The sequence below is a fragment of the Pelodiscus sinensis genome, chromosome 9 (assembly GCF_052426305.1).
Source record: "Pelodiscus sinensis isolate ZL-2025 chromosome 9, ASM5242630v1, whole genome shotgun sequence".
Classification (NCBI taxonomy): domain Eukaryota; kingdom Metazoa; phylum Chordata; order Testudines; family Trionychidae; genus Pelodiscus; species Pelodiscus sinensis.
In genome coordinates, this window is record NC_143060.1 from 31370102 (window position 1) to 31392231 (window position 22130).

The 22130-nt window shown below is 43.0% G+C and overlaps 1 protein-coding gene and 1 pseudogene across 4 annotated transcripts in view; both read left to right on the plus strand.

The window, feature by feature from the left end:
- SAMD13 (sterile alpha motif domain containing 13) overlaps nucleotides 1–18182 on the plus strand; it is a 34159-nt gene extending 15977 nt beyond the window's left edge. For all 3 annotated transcript variants that reach the window (XM_089780484.1, XM_006120290.4, XM_006120292.5), the window contains 2 exons: nucleotides 5570–5681; nucleotides 17037–18182. In XM_089780484.1, the coding sequence (XP_089636610.1) occupies nucleotides 5570–5681; nucleotides 17037–17180 (256 nt within the window). In that variant the 3' untranslated portion in view covers nucleotides 17181–18182. The remainder of the gene's footprint in view (nucleotides 1–5569; nucleotides 5682–17036) is intronic.
- Nucleotides 9348–17242, plus strand: LOC149523923 (dnaJ homolog subfamily B member 6 pseudogene; annotated as a pseudogene). Its single transcript, XR_016350259.1, has 2 exons — nucleotides 9348–13967; nucleotides 17037–17242. The product of XR_016350259.1 is annotated as a dnaJ homolog subfamily B member 6 pseudogene (transcript).
- Nucleotides 18183–22130: the final 3948 nt, after the last annotated feature.

Here is a 22130-nt window from a genome sequence, read left to right on the forward strand (position 1 = left end):
GCAACTCTACAGACATACAATTCTGTTGTTACATACAAATATAGATCCCAAGAGTCATAGGAGAAGCAACAGACATTAAGCTCCCTGCTGTGTTTCACAGGATTTATCCAGTCACACAACTGGGTGTCGCTTGAGGCATTAAACAAAGTTTAATGCCACCATCTGCAATTCTGTGCCAGTTCTTCATGCCTGGTGAAAAGCAGTAAGGAGACTGGTAGACCCTCTGCTGACAGAGATGGTCACTGCTTCTTTCAGCAAAATTGATCTGACAGTGGTCTGGCATGGCTGCCTGACTAAGTCCAGGCACGATGGTGGGGAAAAGAAACCTTTTGAACAGCAGGCCAAAAGCAATCTCCTGAGCACATCAACTGGTGTACGCCTTTCTCTTTTGACTCGCTGTCCAATACTGGCCACAATCTATAATTTGATTCCTGACCTTGAAGGCCCAATACGGACTTGGCCACTGCTGTTTCAAGGATCACTTAGCTCCTGAAGACTGCAAACAGCCACAGTACTCAACAGGAGAGGCTGAGGGACTTGGCTTATTTAGTCTATAGAAGAGAAGAGTGGGGGGCAGGGGATTTGATACTAACTTCAACTACCTGAAAGTTGGGATGTGGGGGGGGTGTCTAGAGAGGATGGAGAGAGTCTGTTCTCAGTGGTGACAGATGACAGAATGAGGAGCGATGGTCTCAAGTTGCAGTGGGGGAGGTCTAGGTTGGATATTAGGAAAAAACATTTGACTAGGAGGGTGGTGAAGCACTGCAGTGGGTTGCGTGGGGAAGTGGTAGAATCTTCATCCCTAGAGGATTTAAAGTCCTGACTGGGATGATGTAGTTGGGATTGTTCCTGCTTTTAGCAAGGGGATGGACTCGATGACCTCCTGAGGTCTCTTCCACCCTTATGATTCTATGAACAGTGGAGCCCTGGTGTTACTATGGTGGTAGGTGTCATACGGATACTGAGACTGCAGCAAGAGTAAGACTTATCAGAGCAGGTACTGGACCATCTGAGCAGCATGAACTCTCTTCCATAGCAGTGATGCTAGCTCTCGCCAGTTTTGATGTCTGAAGCAAGACTCACTACTGTGGCATTGCTTTCCCTATTAGCAATCTAAGCAGAACTCAGTATAGACCAATGAAGGAAGAGAAAAGAAAAGGAAAAGCGAAGCAGGAGAATTATTTTTTAAAATTTCTAAATATACTCGAATAGCATTTTTGTAAGGGTGGGTAGTACTGTCTTCTTGAGTTCTTGTATGCTTACATAAGCTTTGCTAGACCTTGTATTCCATAATGACAAACACATTTATAAATATATAGGTATGCATATATGTGCTGTGCACTTGGGATTAGATTCCAGCACTAAAGACTATTCAGAGGGGAAAGATACTGTAGACATCCTTGTTTTTCATGTTCAAAATAAAGGCAGCTAGAGCAATGTCTCTGGGCCAGATTTCTGCCCTGGGACATATATGCATGCAAATTCCAGTGGTTGCAATGAGGTCTTGGGCCACATATCTGAAAACTGAATTTGGGCTTCTAATTTTTATATTCATATTCAAAATACATATTATAAAGACCTTTGGCTGAGAGTCTGCTTCTCTGTGGGGAACTACTTTTAATTATTTGAGACTGTGGAAGGCTACATCTACACTGGCACCCTTTTCCAGAAATGCTTAAAACGGAACAGTTTTCCGTTATAAGTATTTCCGGAAAAAGCGCGTCTACATTGGCAGGATGCTTTTCCAGTAAAAGCACTTTTTCCGGAAAAGCGTCCGTGGCCAATGTAGACACGCTTTTCCGGAAAAAAGCCCCGATCGTCATTTTCGCGATCGTCATTTTTGCGGAAAAGAATACTGTGCTGTCTACACTGGCCCTTTTCCGGAACAGTTTTTCTGGAAAAGGACTTTTGCCTGAACGGGATCAGCATAGTTTTTCCGGAAAAACACTGACAATTTTACAGTAGATCGTCATTGCTTTTCTGGAAAAGCAAGCGGCTAGTGTAGACAGCTGGCAAGTTATTCCGGAAAAGCAGCTGCTTTTCCGGAATAAGTGGCCCAGTGTAGACACAGCCAAAGTGTTTAGCCTGATTTCAGGTAACTACTATATATCTGAGAGCCTGTCAGTCTGTCTGTCTGTTCAAGAACTTCTCCTAAGCAATAAGAACTACGGCCACCAAATTTAGTATACAGTTTCTTCTTATCATAACTTAAAGAAAGTCAGGATTTGGTTGTGCCAGGAAAATGGGATGTGCCCACAATGGATTGCTTCTTATAAAGCTATATAGAAAAGAACAGACTCACTGGCCAGGTGAAAGGGGCTGGCTGGGGATGTCCCCCACCCCCTCTACCCCCCAGTTCATACGGGGACATTGCTGACTGTTCCCCTTCAGCAGGGAATGAGGGGAAAGTGCACAGTTTGCTCCATTCCTCACTCTGACAGGGGAGTGCAAGGTACAGAAGATCCTGGACCTGCCCCAGCTGAGGGACATGCACCCTTCCCTCAGCTGTGCCCGCTGAAGCTGCAGCAGCCATGGAGAGGTGCTTCTCACCTGGCCCCAAGCTGCTAAGGTGAGAGAGGGCTGGTGTAGTGCTCTTTCCCAGGACAGCTTGCACACTGAACTTCTCCTTGCCAGCCCCACCCCAGAGCAATGATTTACATGAAGAAAAACAAAAATTATTTGAGTTAAAGGCCAGGTAAATCTTACAATACAGGCATATTAGTTTTTGTGATTTCCTCATTGCTGCTACAGCTGAGTCTTTGACAAGGATGGCACTGTTAAAATGGAGAATATTCGTGACTAAACTTTTGTACATTGAAAGCTGTAACTGTAGAAGCATTTTATAAAAACAGGTGTTTCCTGTGAGTGACTACTTGCTGTTCATCTCCTTAAATTACTGGATGAAAGCCAAAGTCAAACTAGTTGCATGCAGGTTTTACTAACAACTTGCAGAGCCAAAAAGGTTATCTGAGATAAGAAGGTAGGCTATGGATAAGCAATGCTGTCTGGAATCACTCTGAATTAATGACCAATGGGAACCATTCTGAATGATTTGTTGTTTCTGCTGCTGCTGCTGAAAGCAATTGCCTGAAGTCAGCCATAGAAAGGAGCCAGTTCTGACTGTGTTTAACAGATGATTTCTGGTATTCTTAGCTGGTTAGAAAATCCATAATTTGTTACGTCTTAAATGCTGTTTTGAAAGACTTGTAGAACAGGAGCATGTACGGTGCTCTCTTATTAATCATGGTGCAGATGCATCCGTGATTAATAAGAGGGTTTGTGTATACATTCCATTAGGGATATCCCCAGGAAGCACAATCTAGTTTAGGAAAAGATGGGGGGAAATCAAAGGCAATATATTGAAATCGACTGAATGGAGTTTGGTAGGAGAAAACAAATAGCAAACAAAGTCTTGGGAGACTGGTGTTCCATTCCTAACTTGGTAGGTCTTGTGCTCCAAGTACAGTAAAGGCCTGGAGAGAGAGACCTGGGAAGGCAGCACGCTCAGCTCATACATGAGAAGGAGTCTCTACTGACCTGATCTGGCCAATTTGAGGACTTCCATTAATGTATTCTCCTGGGAGGCTGTGTTTACATTGAGAGATAAGGGTGAATTTGTAAAGGTTGATTTTTTTTTTTTAGCACCCCATTTTGTAAAGTTGAAGATGCATGTACCCACTGTTTCCAGTCCGCCCCTGTCCAAGTGGGTGGATTGCATTTGCTCCTTGAACAGGTCATCCCTAGTCCATTTTCACAGTGACAGATTTAGAGTTAGTGGGGCCCTGTGCCCTTCCAGGGACCCAGCCGTGAAAAAGAACATTCATGCTTCCTGCCCCTCCCATTTTTCATTCTTTTTTTCTTCATCCTCCTCCTGTATTGTATGTGTATTGTATGTAATATGAAGTAAATGAACATAAATTGAGGTACCTTGATCGTTTTTGTAGTCAAACTTTTTTCCCACAGACTACTTGAAAATTGCTGAGGGTCTCTGACCATTTAAAGATCTTTCCAAATATTGTTTGTACCATTAGCTAACTAGTGTAAAGTGCGCTGGATAACTGCACTTTATAAAATAAAACATAATAACTTTTCCTGCCCCATGCTCTGCTGTGTTCAGGCTGCTTGCCATCTCCTGCCAGCTCTCCTGAGGATGCAGCCTGCAGGTGAGCCTCACTGCTCTCTTGCCCCCCACTCTCTCTGCAAAGGGACTGCCTTCCCACAGAGCGGCCACCCCCTACTTGACGTGTATGTGTATGCTGGACCTGGTGCTGGACTGCCCAGCCTTGGGCACCCCGTGTTGTTGGGGGGGACCCCGTGCCAGAGCACGGCATGTTTCATTGTAAATCCACCCCTGCATTCTCACCTGTGGATTTGTGACAGCTGGCAGGGCAGGAAGAATGCGCAGCAGGCTCACTGCTGTTCCTGCTGTAACAAAAAGTGGAGGGCAGACTTTACAGGAGATGCATTGTAGAGCATAGAACCTGATATGTTAGAATAAAAGGAAGTCCTGTCTAAAGACAAGAGGGATGTGCTACATACAAAGCCACAGTTATGCTTTTAAGCAGCCACTATGCAGCAGATACACCTCAGAGTTCTTAGCGGGGCATCTAGACTTCATTTGATGTCTGGCTGGCAGGCAGGCATGATAGGGAGGGGGTCCAGGCTAGGGTTGTTAGCAAGTCGTTGACTGGAGTATCAACTACTCACTCCCCCATCCCCTGCCCTTGCTGCCTCTGTGGAAACAGGAGCTTGTGCTGGAGGGAGCTGGCTTAAAAGCTGGTTCCCCCCAGCACTGGCTCTGTGGTGCCACCTGCTCCCTCCCGCTGCCTCTCTCAGAGGCAGCAGGGTGGGGAGTAGGGGAGGCTGCTGCGAAGCAGCCCTGGACGCGGCCAGCCCTGGCTGCCATGACCAGAAGCTTCTCAACAGCCTCCCCTACTCTCCACCCCCTTGCTGCCCACCATGACTAGGGGCTGCTGAACTCAGCATGAGCTGGGACCGAGCAGTCCTGGCTTGCGCTGGTCCAGGATGCTGCACCTCTGCATTTTAAATATAGTCAGCAGCTCTTACTATATTAAAAATGCAGAGCTGCAGTGCAGGTGGCTCCCGGAGCCAGCACGCGCCTGGACTGCTCATTTCTGACTGGAGCCAGTTCCTGGAGCTGCCTCCCCTGTAGCTCTGCAGAGTGGTTCTATCGACTAATCATGTAGTCGATACAAATTATATCGACTACGTGATTAGTCAGATAACCGCAATTTAACATCTCTAGTCTGGGCATGGTGGCAGATCGGGGGTTAATGTCATTGTTTAGAAAATTGACCTAATGCAGCTAAGTTCTACCTAAACTCCCAGTGTAGGCCAGGCTGGAGAGGTATCTCGCCTTTCTATGGTGTCCTTGACACTAGGTCTTTGAAGTAGGGAAGAATGTGAGTGACATTTTTTTAAGAGGGTCTTGCAAGATGTTTCTCTCTGTGGGGGAAGGCGGGGGGAGGAAAGTAAGACGATTGCATGCAGAGGCAGCATATAATATGCACACACACAGTGATTACCTGTCTCAATTTGCATTTTGTAGTTCAGTAGAGAATGGGAGACCCCCTGACCCTGCTGACTGGGCTGTCACCGATGTTGTAAATTACTTCAGAACAGCAGGATTTGAAGAACAAGCCCGTGCTTTTCAAGAGCAGGTAAATCAGTTTTAATTGACTGTCACTGCCCTTTGACTCCTCACATGTTCATTATAGGGGGCTGGTTGTACAAAGGTTAGTACATGGCAAGTCTGCTAGAAAGGGAACATTGTGGGTGGCAAGCACTGGGATTATTATTTAAATGATATCTTCATTTTACAGGACATGTAGCTGGAGGAAGGCTGCTCTTGTGATCAAAGTGCTCGACAGGGAGCTGAAGAATCTGAGCGCTATTCCTGGCTTGGTCACAGCCCTTTCTGTTTGATCTCAGGAAAGTCACTTAAACTCTCTGTGCTTAAGCTTCCCCATGTGTAGAATGGAGATAGTACCGCCCTACCTTCTCAGGGTGTGGTGAGGATAAGTTTGTTAATGTTTATAAAATGCCGAATTCCTCAGAATTAAGATGCTATCAAAGAATTATGTCCACAAGTTCAGTTCTGTGCTGCTTTGCTGCCTGTGAGACTTACTCTCTTGGTTTGGGGAATGGTTCTCTGATTAAAGTCATTACAAGTGAGCAGGAAACAGAACAGTTGGAAATAGGGAGAAAGCACTGGCCTTCTTGAATAGCAGCAACATGTTGCTCTGCTACATGAACATAAGAATGGCCATATTTGGGCAGACTGAGGATCCATCTAGCCCAGTATTCTGTCTTCTGACAGTGGCCAATGCCAAGTGCCCCAGAGGGAATGAACAGAACAGGTAATCAGCAAGTGATCCCTCCTTTATCACCCATTCCCAGCTTCTGGCAAACAGAGACAAGGAACACCTGCTAATAGCCAGTGATGGACTCTGAATTTATCTTGTTCTTTTTTTGAACCCTCTGATAGTCTTGGCCTTCACAACATCTTCTGGCAAAGAATTCCATAGGTTGAGTATTTGTAGTGTGAAGAAATATTTCCTTTTGTTTGTTTTAAACTTGCTGTCTATTCATTTAATTTGGTGGCCTCCAGTTCTTATGTTATCAGGAGTAAATTACACTTATTTGCTTTCACTAGACCTGTCATGATTTTATACACCTTTATCATATCACCCATTAGTTCTCTCTTTTCCAAACTGAAAAATCCCAATCTTATTAATCTCTCCTCATACAAAGCTGTTCCGTCTCCTAATCTATTATGTTGCCCTTTTCTAAATCTTTTCTAATTCCAGTATATCTTTTTTGAGATGGGGTGACCACGTCTGCATGCAAAATTCAAGATGTGGGCATCTAATGGATTTATATCTCAAGGCAATATATTTTGTCATCTTTTCTATCTCTTTCTTAATAATTCCTAATATCCAGTTTACTTTTTTGATTGCCTCTGCACATTGAGTGGATATCTTCAGAGAACTAGTCACAATGACTCCAAGATTTCTCTCGACTGGTAACTGCTAATTTAGACAGCATTGTTTGATACATATAGTTGGGATTATATTTTCCAATGTGCATTACTTTGTATTTATCAACATTGAATTTCATCTGCCATTTTGTTGCTTAGTCATCCAGTTTTGTGATGTATTTTTGTAGCTCTTCACAGTCTGCTTGGGACTTAACTGTCTTGAGTAGTTCCATATCATCTACAGAATTTGCCATCTCACTCTTCACCCCTTTTCCCAGATAATTTATTAATATGTTTGCACTGGTCCCGACACCAGCCCGTGGGGGACACCACTATTTACCTCTTTCCATTCTGAAAACTGACCATTTATTCCTACCTTTTGTTTTCTATATTTTAACCAGTTATTGATCTCTTACAGGACCTTCCCTCTTATCCCACAACATCTTACTTTGCTTCAGAGCCTTTTGTGAGGGACCTTGTCAAAGGCTTTCTGAAAATCTAAGTACACTATATCCAGAAATTCCCCCTTGTCCACATGCTTGTTGACCCTCTCAACAAATTCTAGCCAATGGGTGAGGCATGATTTCCCTTTACAAAAAAGGTTAACTTTTCCCCCAATAAATTATGTTAATCTCCATGTCTGACCATTCCTTTCTTTAGTGTAGTTGCAGCCAGTTTGCCTGGTACTGAAGACAGACCTACCAGCCTGTAATTGCCTTGAGAAAGATGTTTGATCTTCCTTGGGTGGGCTACTGGAGAGGAAGCACAGTCTCTGGTGTGCTTTTTATATTAAAGGAAAGAAGGTGATGGCTAGAGCAACCTACTCTTCCTGCATTTCTGGTATCTGAGTAGAAGCGGTGATGCCATAGGAGGTGAAAGGTTCCCAGAGTAGCTATCTTGATGTGACAGAATCAATGAAAAAGGCACCTAGGGACTGGTCACTCAATAAGTTGTTAATGGAATTTTGAGCCTTTCTCTTATAGGTCACTTGATTCATAGTTCAGAACTGACAAAAGTCACAGCAGTGACCTAAAATCATTGGTCCATGTGGAATGGATTTGGTCTCTCTTATAAAAAAGGACCCATGTAACCATCATCACCAGGAAGGGTATTGACAGACATGCTAGCTAACAGTCTGTCAGCTGTGAGGTTAATGAGTGAATGAGCCTTTGAAACTAGATTACTTGCACACAGTTGAGGAGCAGCAGTGGTGCAGCATGGGGAAATTTGTACTAGAACTGGCCTTTACGTGCCTGCCCCTTTGGTAGCTAAAAATAATGAATCTCCAGGCCTGCTGGTCTGGCACTGTTCCTGATCACTGAACCCCAAACATTCAAACCTGGATGTTTAAAATTAGGCACTGAAATTAGTATTTAGACACCTAGCTAATTACCCTGATTTTCCAGAATGCTGGAATTCAGGGTCAGTAACATCAGTGGGTGTTTATTACATCTGGAGGAGAGGTCCTAGTGCAACTTCTTTTTTTGATACCTAGACCAAAATGTATATTAACAGAAGAGCAAATAAATAACCAATTCTTCTTCTGTGAACATCTTTTCTCCATAATGAAGATATGGGAACTCACCTACTTTGGAACAGTTTTGTTTTTATTCTCTGCATCCTTCATGAGGATGTTTCTTAAAAGCTTAATCTTTCATTTAGTTCAGGATATGATATACAGGCAGTCCCCGGGTTACGTACAAGATAGGGACTGTAGGTTTGTTCTTAAGTTGAATCTGTATGTAAGTCGGAACTGGCGTCCAGATTCAGCCGCTGCTGAAACTGACCGCCAGTTCTGACTTACATACAGATTCAACTTAAGAACCCCAAGTCCCCAAGTCAGCTGCTGCTGAAACTGATCAGCAGCTGATTCCAGGAAGCCCAGGGCAGAGCAATTGTACCTCGGGCTTCCTGTAGTCAGCGCTGGTCAGTTTCAGCAGCGGCTGACTTGGGGATGCCTGGGGCAGAGCAGCTGGGGTGCTGCCGGGTTGGTCCAGTAGTGCCCAGAGCGGCGCTGCAGGACCAACCAGCAGCGCCCCAGCTGCTCTGCCCCAGGGTCCACAACAAAAGCCTGGTCTGCTGGGGGGGGGCACACTAGCTGCGCCCCCCCCCCAGCAGACCAGGGACACGGGGAGCAAAGCCGCAGCAACAGGGTGCCACGCCTCTGAGGCTTTGCTCTGGCGCGGGACCCGCCAGAGCAAAGCCTCAGAAGCGCGGGAACCCGCCGCAGCTGCGGCTTTGCTCGCGGTGTCCCTGGTCTGCTGGGGACCGTCTCCAGCAGACCAGGGACACCGCGAGCAAACCCGTCGTGGCGGCGGCTTTGCTCCCGGTGCCCCTGGTCTGCTGGAGATGGTCCCCAGCAGACCAGGAGCACCGGAGCAGCTTTTCTCTCCCCGGAGGTCGAGGTGGCGGACCGCTGCCTGCGAGCTCCGGGGCGAGAGAGCCCCATTCGTAAGTGCGGATCCAACATAAGTCGGATCCGTGTAAGTCGGGGACTGCCTGTATTACAAAATACAGGTCAGATAGAAATTATGGCTGTCAGAACTACACAGCAATAATCTCTTCCATGACATTCTATTTCTGCCTATTTTCTGTGCTTGATTTCTACAATTTTTGTAAAATAAATGCTTTTTTTGTTTGTTTTCTGCAGCTGATAAGAACAACTTTAAAGGGGAAGATAGAAATCTGGAATCTTTTTATATATGCACCATATTTCTATAACATGTATAAATAAAGCATTTTTTAAAAAAACCATACAATTTAGCAATCCCCTTTTTAATTTGGCATAAAAGATGCATTTATAGCATGCATATTTTAGAAAGGTTTAACATATTTTAGAACCTATAAGCTGCCTCTTTGCCTGTTACTTTCTGATGCACCTGAATTGCACTAAAAGACTTTGGTCATTGAATGAAGATAGCTCTAAACTTTGATACCAAACTTGTATCTCACACCCCAGTCACCCATCCATCCTTTCAGGACCTCTATAAAGCATTTCAAAAGCTGCAGCTCTAAACTCTTCCTCTCGCAGACACGAAGCCTATCCGAATTCTGCCCTACCTTTCTTTGTTTGGCATCGAGTCATTCTATGCTAAAATGAAACTCAGGCTTTCAAAAAAAAAAAAAAAAAAGAAGTGGCTTTCAATAAGGAATAAAATTAGCTTCTTGCTACTGAGTTAATCTAGCTGACCTCAAAGCCTGAAAAATGAAATCCTAGCTGATTATGATTTATGAGTGCAGTCCAGTGGCTAAATTTAGTCTCATTCTTGGGGGGAAAAAAGCCTTGTTTTGGGTAATTCTCTGGAAGGGTTTAAGGAGCCTCTTTCTACAGCTACTGTTCAGCATATTTTACGCTTAAAGATGAGTAATCAAACAGACACAAGATTTGACTGAGACTGTTACTACTTTACCACTGTCAATAACATCACCCATGACTCCTTTCCACCACTCCACAAAGATGGTTTTATGATTAAGAACCTCACAGTCTGAGGAGTATAGGGGCTCTGGCCTTTCTTCCAGACTCTGACAGACTTGCTTATGGGAATTCAGTCAAGAATCTTTCTCTCTCTGTGCTTCAGTTGCCTTGTCATTAATACAACAGTAATAATTGCCAACTTGTCTGTGCTCTTGTGAGGTTGACTCTACTTAGTATCTGTAAAGCTTCTGAGATCACCCGATGGAAGGTTGTTTAGAAGTGCTATGTGCTGTTTTTATTTTGAGGAGGATAGGACTGCTCTTGTGGTTTTGTGATGAAGGCTGCCCATCAGTAAGGTTCTATTTATCTATGTGGGCTTCTGCTAATTTTTGGATCTACAAGGGTCCTTAGATCTGTATCCTCAAGAACCCAAGTACAGCTGCACAGAGGAATCACCAGCTGCTTGGCATTGGCTGCTGTCCTCTGCTATCCTTCGTGAAATTTCACAATAAGTTAAAGCTATCTCAGGGCTAAGCTTAATTATATACTCAACTACTATCAGAGGCAGGGAGGAGTGGAAAGGACAGGCTGCTGTGAAGCTGTGGGTAGAGGCAGCCCCTGTCCATGAGGGGTCCCATCTCCCTGCAGACTGAAGCTAGAACAGCTTCTGTCCGCGGGGAGCTGGGACTCCCGTGGACAGGGGCTGCTGCCACCCCATGTTGCTGCCTCTGTATCAGAGGTAGCAGCACAGGGAGGCAGGCAGCCAGACTGCAAGGGGAGCTGGTTTTTAAACTGGCTCCCCTTGTGGACCAGCTCCCACCTAGCACTCCACCCTGCTGCCTCTGATACAGAGGCAGCAGTGCAAGGTGGCAGGGGGCTCCCTCGGAATGGGGCCAGAACACACTGGCTGCTGGCCCCGTCACCGGAAACTATACAATAGTCGAGTAAGTGATAAGAATCCATGCGGTTACTCGACCATTCTATTACCTGCTATCTAGCATCCCTACTTTCCACTCTTACTTATGTACAGGCCTGCTGACAGGTAAGAGGCAAAGAGGGCAATTGGTTTGGAGCCCGGGGATTTAAAGATGTCTGGGGCTTATGGTGGCCTGAGCCCTGAGTCCTTTAAATCACTGCTGGAATGCTGCACGCTGCATTCTGGTCAGCTCTGAGGACTTGCCCGGGGGCAGGGCGCTGTGCTACAGGTGGTGCTGAGGGCTGGTGGGGAGGAGAGGGGTGGCAGTGTGCTCTGGGTGGTGCAGAGCCCTGGCATCACTCCTTCTACCCTGACGCCCCACTCCTTCTGGGAGCATAGAGCCACCCTCTCCCTCCAATCTTGCCTAGGGGTCCACAGAGGCTGTCTGCACCCCTGCTTATGAAGTTTCCTAAGGGCAGGAATGGGCAGGCATGCATATAATGTGGCTGTCTCCACACACTCCCACCCACACTCGCAGGGAGAAGGTGAATGTGTGTGTGTGAAGAGAAGCATCCCATGTAACCCTTTGCCTTACTTTTTGTTCTCCACCAAACTGCTTCCATTAGAAGAGGGAGTGCATGGGTCACTGTTTTGTATAGTGGTTAGCTACAACACATGTATTAGGGAATTGTTGGAAAATGTGATCCCTTGCTTTGTTCTCAAATTCTGCCTTTTGCATAATAGTAACTAAGTCCACATTTTTTGTAACGGCATTTATAATATATCCCTTGATCCTCATCCATAAAATACATTGATAAATGGCTCAAAGGTGCTTTGACACTGGAGTTTGTCTTACAGATGAGGAAAAAAGATCTAAGGAAGAGCTCTGTGAAGCATTAAACCCTGTCCTTTCCTCCAACCAAAGTTGGTCCAATACAGGATATTATCTCACTCACATATTGTGTGTCTCATACGAGGAAAAATACATTATTTTAAAAAGGTGTATTTTAACTGATAGTCCAAGTGGTTGATGTAAGGTGCTTATACTTCATCTGCTACTATTAAATCTTAATAGTTTTCTGATTTCAGCAGATTTAAGTTGATTTCAGTGGAAGAAATTACTATAAAAAAGTGAAAATAGTAAATTAGCAGAGAAGGGGTTGCTGTAACTGTGAGAGAGTTTGGGGGGGAGAAGCAGGAAGATGCAAAATACTGAAACAGAAAACATGAGCCATAAACATTCTGAAGGATTGGCTCAAAGAGCGAGACACTAAAATAGACTGCAACATATCGCCAAGGCTTGAATTCAAAGAGCTTTGTTAGTGTGTCTGCACTGCTTCAGCAGATGAAAACACAAATTCTAACAATGAAGCTGGCATGTGTGGGTGACTTGATGCATGTAACCCTTTGCCATGTGTTATGACTTTATATATTTAACAGATAAAGCAAAACTTTTAGTGCCAACTACAAAATTATAATAATATTCATGGCTCTTGTGTAGCCAGAGGGTTATATTTCAATATCAATACTGCTGAATTTGACTCCTCATAACCATGGTCACAGCATTTTAAACAATGAGATTGCAGTATGCAAATGAACAAAAGTCCTCAGTATGGTTATTAGCTGACTTACCTCTGATGTCACAATCCCACCTCCAACAAATGCCTCCTCAGGACTGTTTTGAAAGCAGAGGGTTATTTGGAAAATAGCTAGTGTTTCTTGTCTCTCTCTCATGAAGATACCTTAACTAAACACATGGAGGGACACAGGGAGATACTTGGTAAATCATTTTAATACAAACCTGTTTTTCTTTTAAAAAGTTGTGATATTACTCAACCATAATAAACTTGAGGGACAGAGAGAATTCCAAAAGGAATTAGTTCCCCTGAATTGCCAGTGGTTGCTAGGACAGAGACTGAATTTTGCTGCTGAGACCATGCTGGCAAGATGGTGAATTATTATGACATTCTAGGTGTTCAAAGAAATGCCTCTGCAGATGACATTAAAAAGGCATACCGAAAACTGGCTTTGAAGGTACACCCTGATAAGAACCCAGGAAACAGAGAGGCAGCAAAGAAGAAATTCATTGAAGTCTCTAAGGCATATGAGGTTTTATCTGATGCCAAAAAACGGGATGTCTATGACATGTCTAGTGAAGGAATTATAAGTGGGAAAGACAGAAGAAGTGGAGGGAAAGGTAGAGGTAGAGCGAAAGACAGGGATGGTAGTTACTTTGATTCTGAATTCCTGTTCAGCACCCCCCACACAGATGTATTTACAGGAATGGACTCCTTTACAGTAAAACTTTGGGATGATCTACTTGATGGCATGTCTGGCATTCGGCGAGGACTCCATGGAAAAAGAAGAAGCAGAGGTGGTGAAGGATACTCTGTCTCTATTGCTGGAGTGTCTCCTATTTCAGGGACCGGATTTACTTCATTTGGTTCCCAGCGAATTGGGGGCTGCTCTTCATCCTCCATCATGTCACTGAACAACAGTGGGAAAGGAAACTTCAAATCAGTCATAACGACCAGCAAAATAGTTAATGGCATCAAAACCACTACAAAGAGAATTGTGATGAACGGAGAAGAAAGAGTAGAAACTATTATTGAGCATTAAAATCTCAACAATAATTGGTAAGAGACAGCTACTGTGTTTCGAGAATGAGATATCAGAAATAATAAATTACAATGAGCTTCATTTAAGAGATTAAACAAGGTCATAAGGCTGTGGAGGAGATTTCAGTCAAAATCTACTTATGGTTTGCTGTGGCCTAATTACAAATATTTATAAACAGTTCTTCCAAAGTTGTTGTTTGCGGCTGCCATAGACATGTCAGTTAATTCTCGGGCTATCATTAATGCATCTATTTTGTCTATAAAATTGTTGTGAATGCTGTATGCACCTTGCATTTATTTATACTTATCCAAAGTGAAGAATGATCAGAGTTTAGGCCAACGAACACTTGCACTTCCGTGAATCTTATGTTTTTCATTGGGTTGGAATTGTGAACCCAATTGCTAATGGACTTTGAAGTTCACATGCTGAAGACGAGCTTTATTTATTTCAATTAGTAAGGAAAAATGTAGCACTGGAAGATCTAAATGCAAAATATCAATGGAATTCCTGTGGGTCATTTTCTTGCTTCACATAAATGCTAACAGCTTAGTACATTTTGATACCTAGCTATGTATATTTATTTTATAGGCAAATAGCAATGAGTATAAAGAGTGAAATGGGTTTAGGTGTTTCCTAATAGATTTCAGATCAGTAAATGCTTTTGTCTTTATGGGGCGGGGAGAAGCTAAAACAGTATCAGCAAACTGTGTGCGGCTATAAACTTCTCTGGGACTTGCTGACTTTAGAAAGCACCCCAGCTACACTGTGTGATGCAGAAAGGTTTTGCTAATTGCACTTATTTGATACATGTGTAGAGTTGACGTTCTGTGGATTGAGCCACAGTATTCTTGCAGTCAGTGCTTAATTTGTAATGAAAGAGGTGCAGGGGCTCCAGCAATTTGTTTTACATTCATACATGATGCAGCAAACCCAGAGGAACCAGGGCTATGAACTGCCAAGCCTAAAGTGCTGAGGCTCGGCCCTGGCACAAATGAAAGACTGACCGTGCTGTGTGAGAAGGATGGCTGGTCTTGTGATGGAAACATAGGACTTGGACTTAAGGAATGTGGGTTCCTGGCTCTATTAGAGGCAAATTTGTAAAAGTGACCTCAGATTTTTTGGTGGGATTTCAAATGCACCTAAGTGACATAGACTCTTAATAGATAGGGCAGACAAAGCAAGGGAGAAAGGAAATCTGACCTACTTTTAAATGGCAGGGAATGAAGACGAGAGAGAGAGAGAGTGATGTGCCAAAGATCACACAAAACAGTATAGTGATAGAAATGTAGCCGTGTTAGTCTGGGGTAGTTGAAGCAAAATGCAGGACAATGTAGCACTTTAAAGACTAACAAGATGGTTTATTAGATGATGAGCTTTCGTGGGCCAGACCCACTTCCTCAGATCAAATAGTGGAAGAAAGTAGTCACAACCATATATACCAAAGGATACAATTAAAAAAAATGAACAAATATGAAAAGGACAAATCACATTGCAGAACAGAAGGGGGATGCGGGGGGGTGGGAAGGGGGAGGAAGGAAGGTAAGTGTCTGTGAATTGCTGATATTAAGGTAGGGAGAGTGGGATGTTTGTGAGTTAATGGTATTACAGGTGATAATTGGGGAAACTGTCTTGGTAATGGGTGAGAAAGTTCAAAGTCTTGTTAAGTCCTTGTTGGCAAGTGTCGAATTTTAACATGAATGACAGTTCAGAGGATTCCCTTTCAAGTGCAGATGTAAAAGGTCTTTGTAGCAGAATGCAGGTGGCTAAGTCATTTAGAGAGTGTCCTTTCTGGTTAAAGTGGCAAGAAACTGTTTTCTCTTTGTGATCTTGTCTGATATCTGTTTTGTGGGCATTAATCCTTTGGCGAAGTGTCTGAGATGTTTGTCCAATGTACATAGCAGACGGACACTTTCGGCACATGATAGCATAGATTATATTTCTGGATGCGCAGGAATATGTGTTCTTGATCTTATAACTCACTTGGTTAGGTCCAATAATGGTATCAGCAGAATGAATATGTGGACAAAGCTGGCAACGGGGTTTGTTGCAAGGGAAGGTACCAGGGTTGGTATTAGTGTGGTATGTCCTGTGGTGGTTGGTAAGAATCATCTTGAGGTTAGGTGGTTGTCTATAGGAGACTATGGGTCTGTCTCCCAGAGCCTCTTTGAGTATGGTATCCTGTTCCAATATAGGCTGTAGTTTATTGATAATGTGTTGGACAGGTTTAAGTTGGGGGTTGTAGGTGATGACAAGTGGTGTTCTATTGTTGGTTTTCTTGGGTCTGTCTTGAAGTAGATGGTTTCTAGGTATTCGTCTGGCTCTTTCAATTTGCTTTTTTATTTCTCTGGGTGGGTAGTTGAGATTTATAAATGCTTGGTAGAGATCCTGAAGCTTCTGGTCTCTGTCAGTGGGGTTAGAGCAGATGCGGTTGTATCGAAGGGCTTGGCTATAGACGATGGATCGTGTGGTGTGTTCTGGATGGGAGCTGGATGCATGTAGGTAACTGGATGAGTCGGTGGGTTTTCTGTAGAGAGTGGTGTCTAATTTTCCATTGTTGATTTGTACGGTGGTGTCCAGGAAGTGGCTCTCTCGTGTAGAATGGTCCAGGCTGAGGTTGATGGTGGGGTGTAGGTTGTTGAAATCTCTGTGGAATATCTCCAGTGTTTCTTGGCCATGTGTCCAGATCATAAAGATGTCATCGATGTACCAGACTTTAACTCACATCTTCTTCACCATGGGTCACTGCAACAAGACCACCCTTCCTGCTGTAATAATTAAAACATTTGTCTGCATCTGTGAATATGAAACAACTAACAGAAAAATTTCAAATATGGATGCTTCTAGCAATACAGCTGAATAAATAGCGGGATTTCTAGAGGTGCCAAAGTCAATGGCTGCTTTGAAAATCAGCCCTTCAGCAAATGTCATCATTTGTACAGCTGTACACAGCTTATGAAAAAAACAGAGTTTAGTATTTCTGTTCTTCATGAATGATCCTCTTTAGTATTCTTCTGTCTGATGAGAATAGGTTTGTGATCTTGAAGATGTGTATGTGACTCTTAATTACTTGTTAATTCTTTTTCTAGGAAATTGACGGCAAATCATTGCTACTGATGACAAGAAATGATGTATTGACTGGACTTGCACTAAAACTTGGGCCCGCTCTGAAAATCTATGAATATCATGTAAAACCTCTACAGACACAACATCTAAAGAACAATTCTTTATAGCAAATGGTCTAATTGAGGTCCTATTGTGCCTCAAATAATAATAAATAAGCAATTTGGTTTCATGTGATGGAACAAGAGAGAATACAAGTCTTAAGAATTTAAACCAAATGGAAATAATATATATCCTATTGGATAGATTTGGCAATATGCTGTACTACAACTGAACTGAGGGGGGGAGTGGTGTGGATTTTCACATAATGAGTTTTTCTTTCAGCTCCCTAAACAGAATACATTGAGATGATTAAATCCTATCCTAAGCAAAAAGTGAAGAAAGGAAGTTCTTCACTTCTAAGCCAAACGGGAGGTTAATTTTCAAGAATTACTTAAAATTCTCTTAAATGTTTACATATATTTGGGGAGGGGAAGCAAAAATAGATTCTGATTTATGTCAAATATCTACTGAAGTTACTGCTCCCTGTAACTTGTGAGACTGAATTGGTATTTGCCAACTCACCCCTTTTTGCAAAGGGTCCTGTTTTTAACCTTATTAAGGTTTATTTGTGGTATATTGCAATGTTTAAAGCTGTATGTACAATTAACATAGCACCTTCTATAGCAGAAGGTCTTCCTAAGAGGTGATGGTTGCTTGTGTATTTTTGGTGGTGTCCATATTTTCAGCTTGTTTCCACCCAGTTTTATTGGCAATTCTAAGTAAGATATACTTGTTTTTAAAACTTGTTGCTTTGTAAAATGAAAAAAGGTTCATTTTATTATTTTAATTTATAAAAAGTTTCTAATGAATTCTGAAGAACATTGTATAAAGAGTAGATTTCTTCACTGTTTTTAAAAACATATTATTGTATTTCATGGTGTTGCAATGAATAATTTTGATGTTTTACTTGATTTATGGTTGAAATACTTGTTTCCAAAAAGTGAAAGAAACTGTTGTTACCGTATATCTCTGTTAAAAGAGAGTCTTGTTCAATCTGTTTGTAATAGTTTCCAATATAATTGGCCACAGGATACTCCAATAAAGCATTGCTTATGTTTTGATTCCATTTACTTCAGAGCTATCTATTCTCTCGGGTATTTTCTTACTTGTGTATAGAAGGGGGTGCATTTCTTTTTCTCAATCCAGCCAATCGCGGGAGTTCGAGACTTCTTACTGTTCAGTGTTGTTGTATTTACTATATTTAATTGTTATACTTTCTTACCTGACCTTCCATAACTTTGTATCAGATCTACAGTTGGTATAAACTGGTATAGCTCCAGTGACATCTAAGTAATCAGAGCTAGAGATATTTTTTCTTACCCTCTGAGAATAAAATACTTTCACAATACTATTTCCTTCTATCTTGATGTTCCCACTGAGGATTTATGAAAAGTGGAGTTCAATACACAAGGGATGCTTAAGATCTTTTGCCTTTCCTAAAGTGGAATTGCCTTTAAGAGGAAGGAAAATATAGAAACAGTGGTATGAGATTAATGTGGGAAGATGACGCATATGTACAACAATTTTTTAAAATCACTTGTCTATGTATTTATGGAACTGATTCTCTTTGCTTTCACTGACATCATTTGTTGATTAATGGTATATAGAGGTCGATTTCAAAATTCCTATATGGGTCCTTTGTTCCAATTATCATCTCTTAAGCCCAGTTAATGTAGAGCCGATACTTTTTGCTGGCCCTCCGTAGGGGTTTGAATTTCACCCTGAATGCCCTCAACACCTTCCAGAACCATAAGACAGCTATCATCCCTGCTACAAAGAGTTCTCTGTGCATCTCATAAAGTTTAGCAATCTCACTAAACACATAATGTGAGATGCAAGAGGTGAAGTAGAAGTGAAGTAGAAGAGGTAGTAGAAGGGAAAGGCACTAATGTCAATGTGGTGTGAAACAAGAAAGAGAGTGATGTGGTGGGAGGAAGAGGTCGCATGGCTGGGCAGTAGGTGAGAGGGAAGAGAAAGGAGGTATCTATCAGCTAAGCTGGAGGAAGGCTGAGGAGTGGCAGAGGAAGGGATGGAATTCAGTAGGAGACAGAAGGAAGCAGATATTCATAATCCAGGAAGGAGGTTTCCTCAGACCTGGATCACTGGCAAGACCAGGGAAGTGTGAAATGGTCACTGCTTTGACTCTAGCAGAGTTACTCCTGATTAACACCAATAAAAATGGAAGGGAAACTGGGCTCTGCATGTTTAGTTATTTCTGTGCTATTGGATATGCTCCTATGATGATGTGCATAACTGCCTGGCTTGCAGCCTCTGACTGTATTACATTTATATTTGGATCTTCAGACTCTGAGAGTATTGTATGAACCATGTTCTGAACTAACACATTATTTTCTATCTCTGGTACTGTATTCACAGCAGAGATAGGGGTATGGCAGCAGTGAAGTACTTACTCCTATTTATGCATCACAGTGTATATTCTGACTAGTAGAAGAAGTGGTGGTATTTTGGTAGCCCATAGAGACCCCATTTAGGGTAAGGGTCCCCTTTTGGAATGCTTTTTACAGACAGATAAGAAGATATAGTTCTGGCCCTGAAGAGCTTACAGACACAAAATGAATCAGTTTGGTAAAAACTGCAGGGGGAAATAAGGAAGAAAAGGATGACATATGAACTAATTATGATACCAACATAATACTAGGAAGAGAGCCTTGCCTGGTGCACAGTGTCTTCAAAAATATACACGGGGGGGGGGGAGGGGAAGGGGTTGGTCCTACCACGGATTATGCACCCAAAGTCAATAAGACCTTTGAGTATGTGTCTGAAGATAAGAACTGCTACTGTAGAGCTGAATAGCAGTGCATCTAGCCATGTGGTTTTCTACCTGTGGTTCATGGACCCCAGGGATCTGCAGACTATGTTTAAAATTTTCCAAAGGGCTCTGCATCTCCATTTGAAATTGTTTAGGGGTCCATCAATGAAAAAAGGTTGCAAACCCCCGACCTAGTCCAATAGCCTGTGTCTGACAGCAGCTATTGGCTGATGCTTTCGAGGAAAGGATAAAACTGCTATAATGGGACAACTGTGCACTTAACATTTCCATGAATCCGTGTGAGGCTGGGCCCTTAAATCTTTTTGGTCTGTATTCTGTTTGTCTGATATTACTTTTTGGATCATTTACATGTTTGTCTGTTGGGAATCATTAATAGTATAGCAAATGTAATACTGTATCTTAAATAGATGAACTTATCATTGGTTATAATTACATATGCTGACTTGATTGGAAAGTCCATTCACTGCCATCAGGGTTGGTCTGATGAGAAAAACAAGGAAATCCTAGCACTTATTCATCAGATGAGAAGCACATTTTTCACTTGGCAAAATGAACCCTCTAATGAGCATAAATGAGAGACTTATCGGCTTAAAACTATAGTTCAAAGGCGGCTGTGTGAAATCAAGAATCAGCATTGGCAAGCAAAGGCCATGTAGATCTAGAGATTTGCTGATCAACATGACATGAGAAGCTTTTTTTTAAGCAAGGATAATCATCTACAGACCAAGCTCAAGTGCAATATCCCCTCTGCAATCTCAGGACAGCTCTAGCCTTCTTGAGGGGCCATGTAGTCCTCCAAAAAACATTGAAAGGAGCACTTTGAGACTCTACTGAACTGTGAATTTGAAGTCTCAGCTGCCACCATTGAATCCATTCCACAGCATCCAATGATAGAATCTCTTGACAACCCCATCTTCTGAGAAAGTTTGCTGTGCCATCACTCCAACTAGAAATAACAAGGTGCCTGGCTTAGATGTCATCCCAGATGAGGTCTTCAAAGCTGGTAGACTTGCACTCATGCAAAAACTTCATCAACATCTTTTGAAAATGTGGGTTAATGAGGAAATTCTGTCTGACCTAAAGAATGCCAATGTTGTGGCAAATCAAAGTGCGTGAATTAGAGACATTGCCCTCCTCTCCATTGCCAGGAAGAGCCTTGCTCACAGAACAAGAGAACACCATCAGCCGTCGCATATGACTTTTACAAATCTAAGTAAGGCCTTTCATTCTATTAATTGTGAAGCATTATGGAAGGTGCTGTCTAGGACTGGTTGTCCATTGAAGTTCATTTATATTCTCATACTACTTCAGGATGGGGTGACTGCCACTGTCTTGTACTGGAAGTGGATCCATTCACCATCCATACTGGTGTCAAGCAGGGATGTGTTTTTACCCCAATCCATTTTTTTTAAAATCTAACGTGCCATGATATTGATTTCTATTCTTGACTGAGGCCAGTTCTGCAACCTATGGCATCTTTATTCTAAAAATGTCAGCAGGATTGTTGTTACTAACTTCAGTAAGTTGCCAACTGTGCTATCCTCGCACACACAAAGGTTGATTTGCAATCCACCCTAGATCTTTTCTTAGGCACCTATGATAGCTTGGGACTTTCCCTCAACGTTGGGAGGAGTAGGGTGCTCCACCACCCTGTTTCTGCATAAGTTATGCTCTTTCTCCCACAAGTTGTCATTGCTGGTGAACTGGAAAACATTGAGTATTTCCCTTTACCTTGGAAGCGCCTCTCCCAGACAGCTAACCGTGATGTGGAAATCAAACATAGGGTCTGCTGTGCCACAGTATCCTTCAGAAAGTCCCTTCATTGTGACTTCATTGACAGAGATCTGCTGATGAAGACAAAGATCCTGGTCTGCAATGCAGTAGTCACCAGCAGTCTTCTTTATGGGTGTGAGACATAGGTAACATGCCACAGCCATCTTAAGCATCTGGAACCAGAGGCAACTGCTGGGGAGGGAGACAAGGGGGCACCAACCACATGGCTGCCTCACCAGGTGTCTCCTCCCCACGCCACCCCTCTCCTAGGGGAGGGCCATCCTTAGGAGTGTGTGGGACCCAGGACAACTCCCCCATGCCCTTGGCCCTGCCCCACCCTGGTTGGTTCCTTCCCTGCCCCTTCTCTGCCCCCATTCTATCTCTTCTCCCAAGCCCCCTGCCTCAGGCAATATGGCCTGGAGAGCCAGAGGGCGGCCTGGCACTGGCAGCAGGA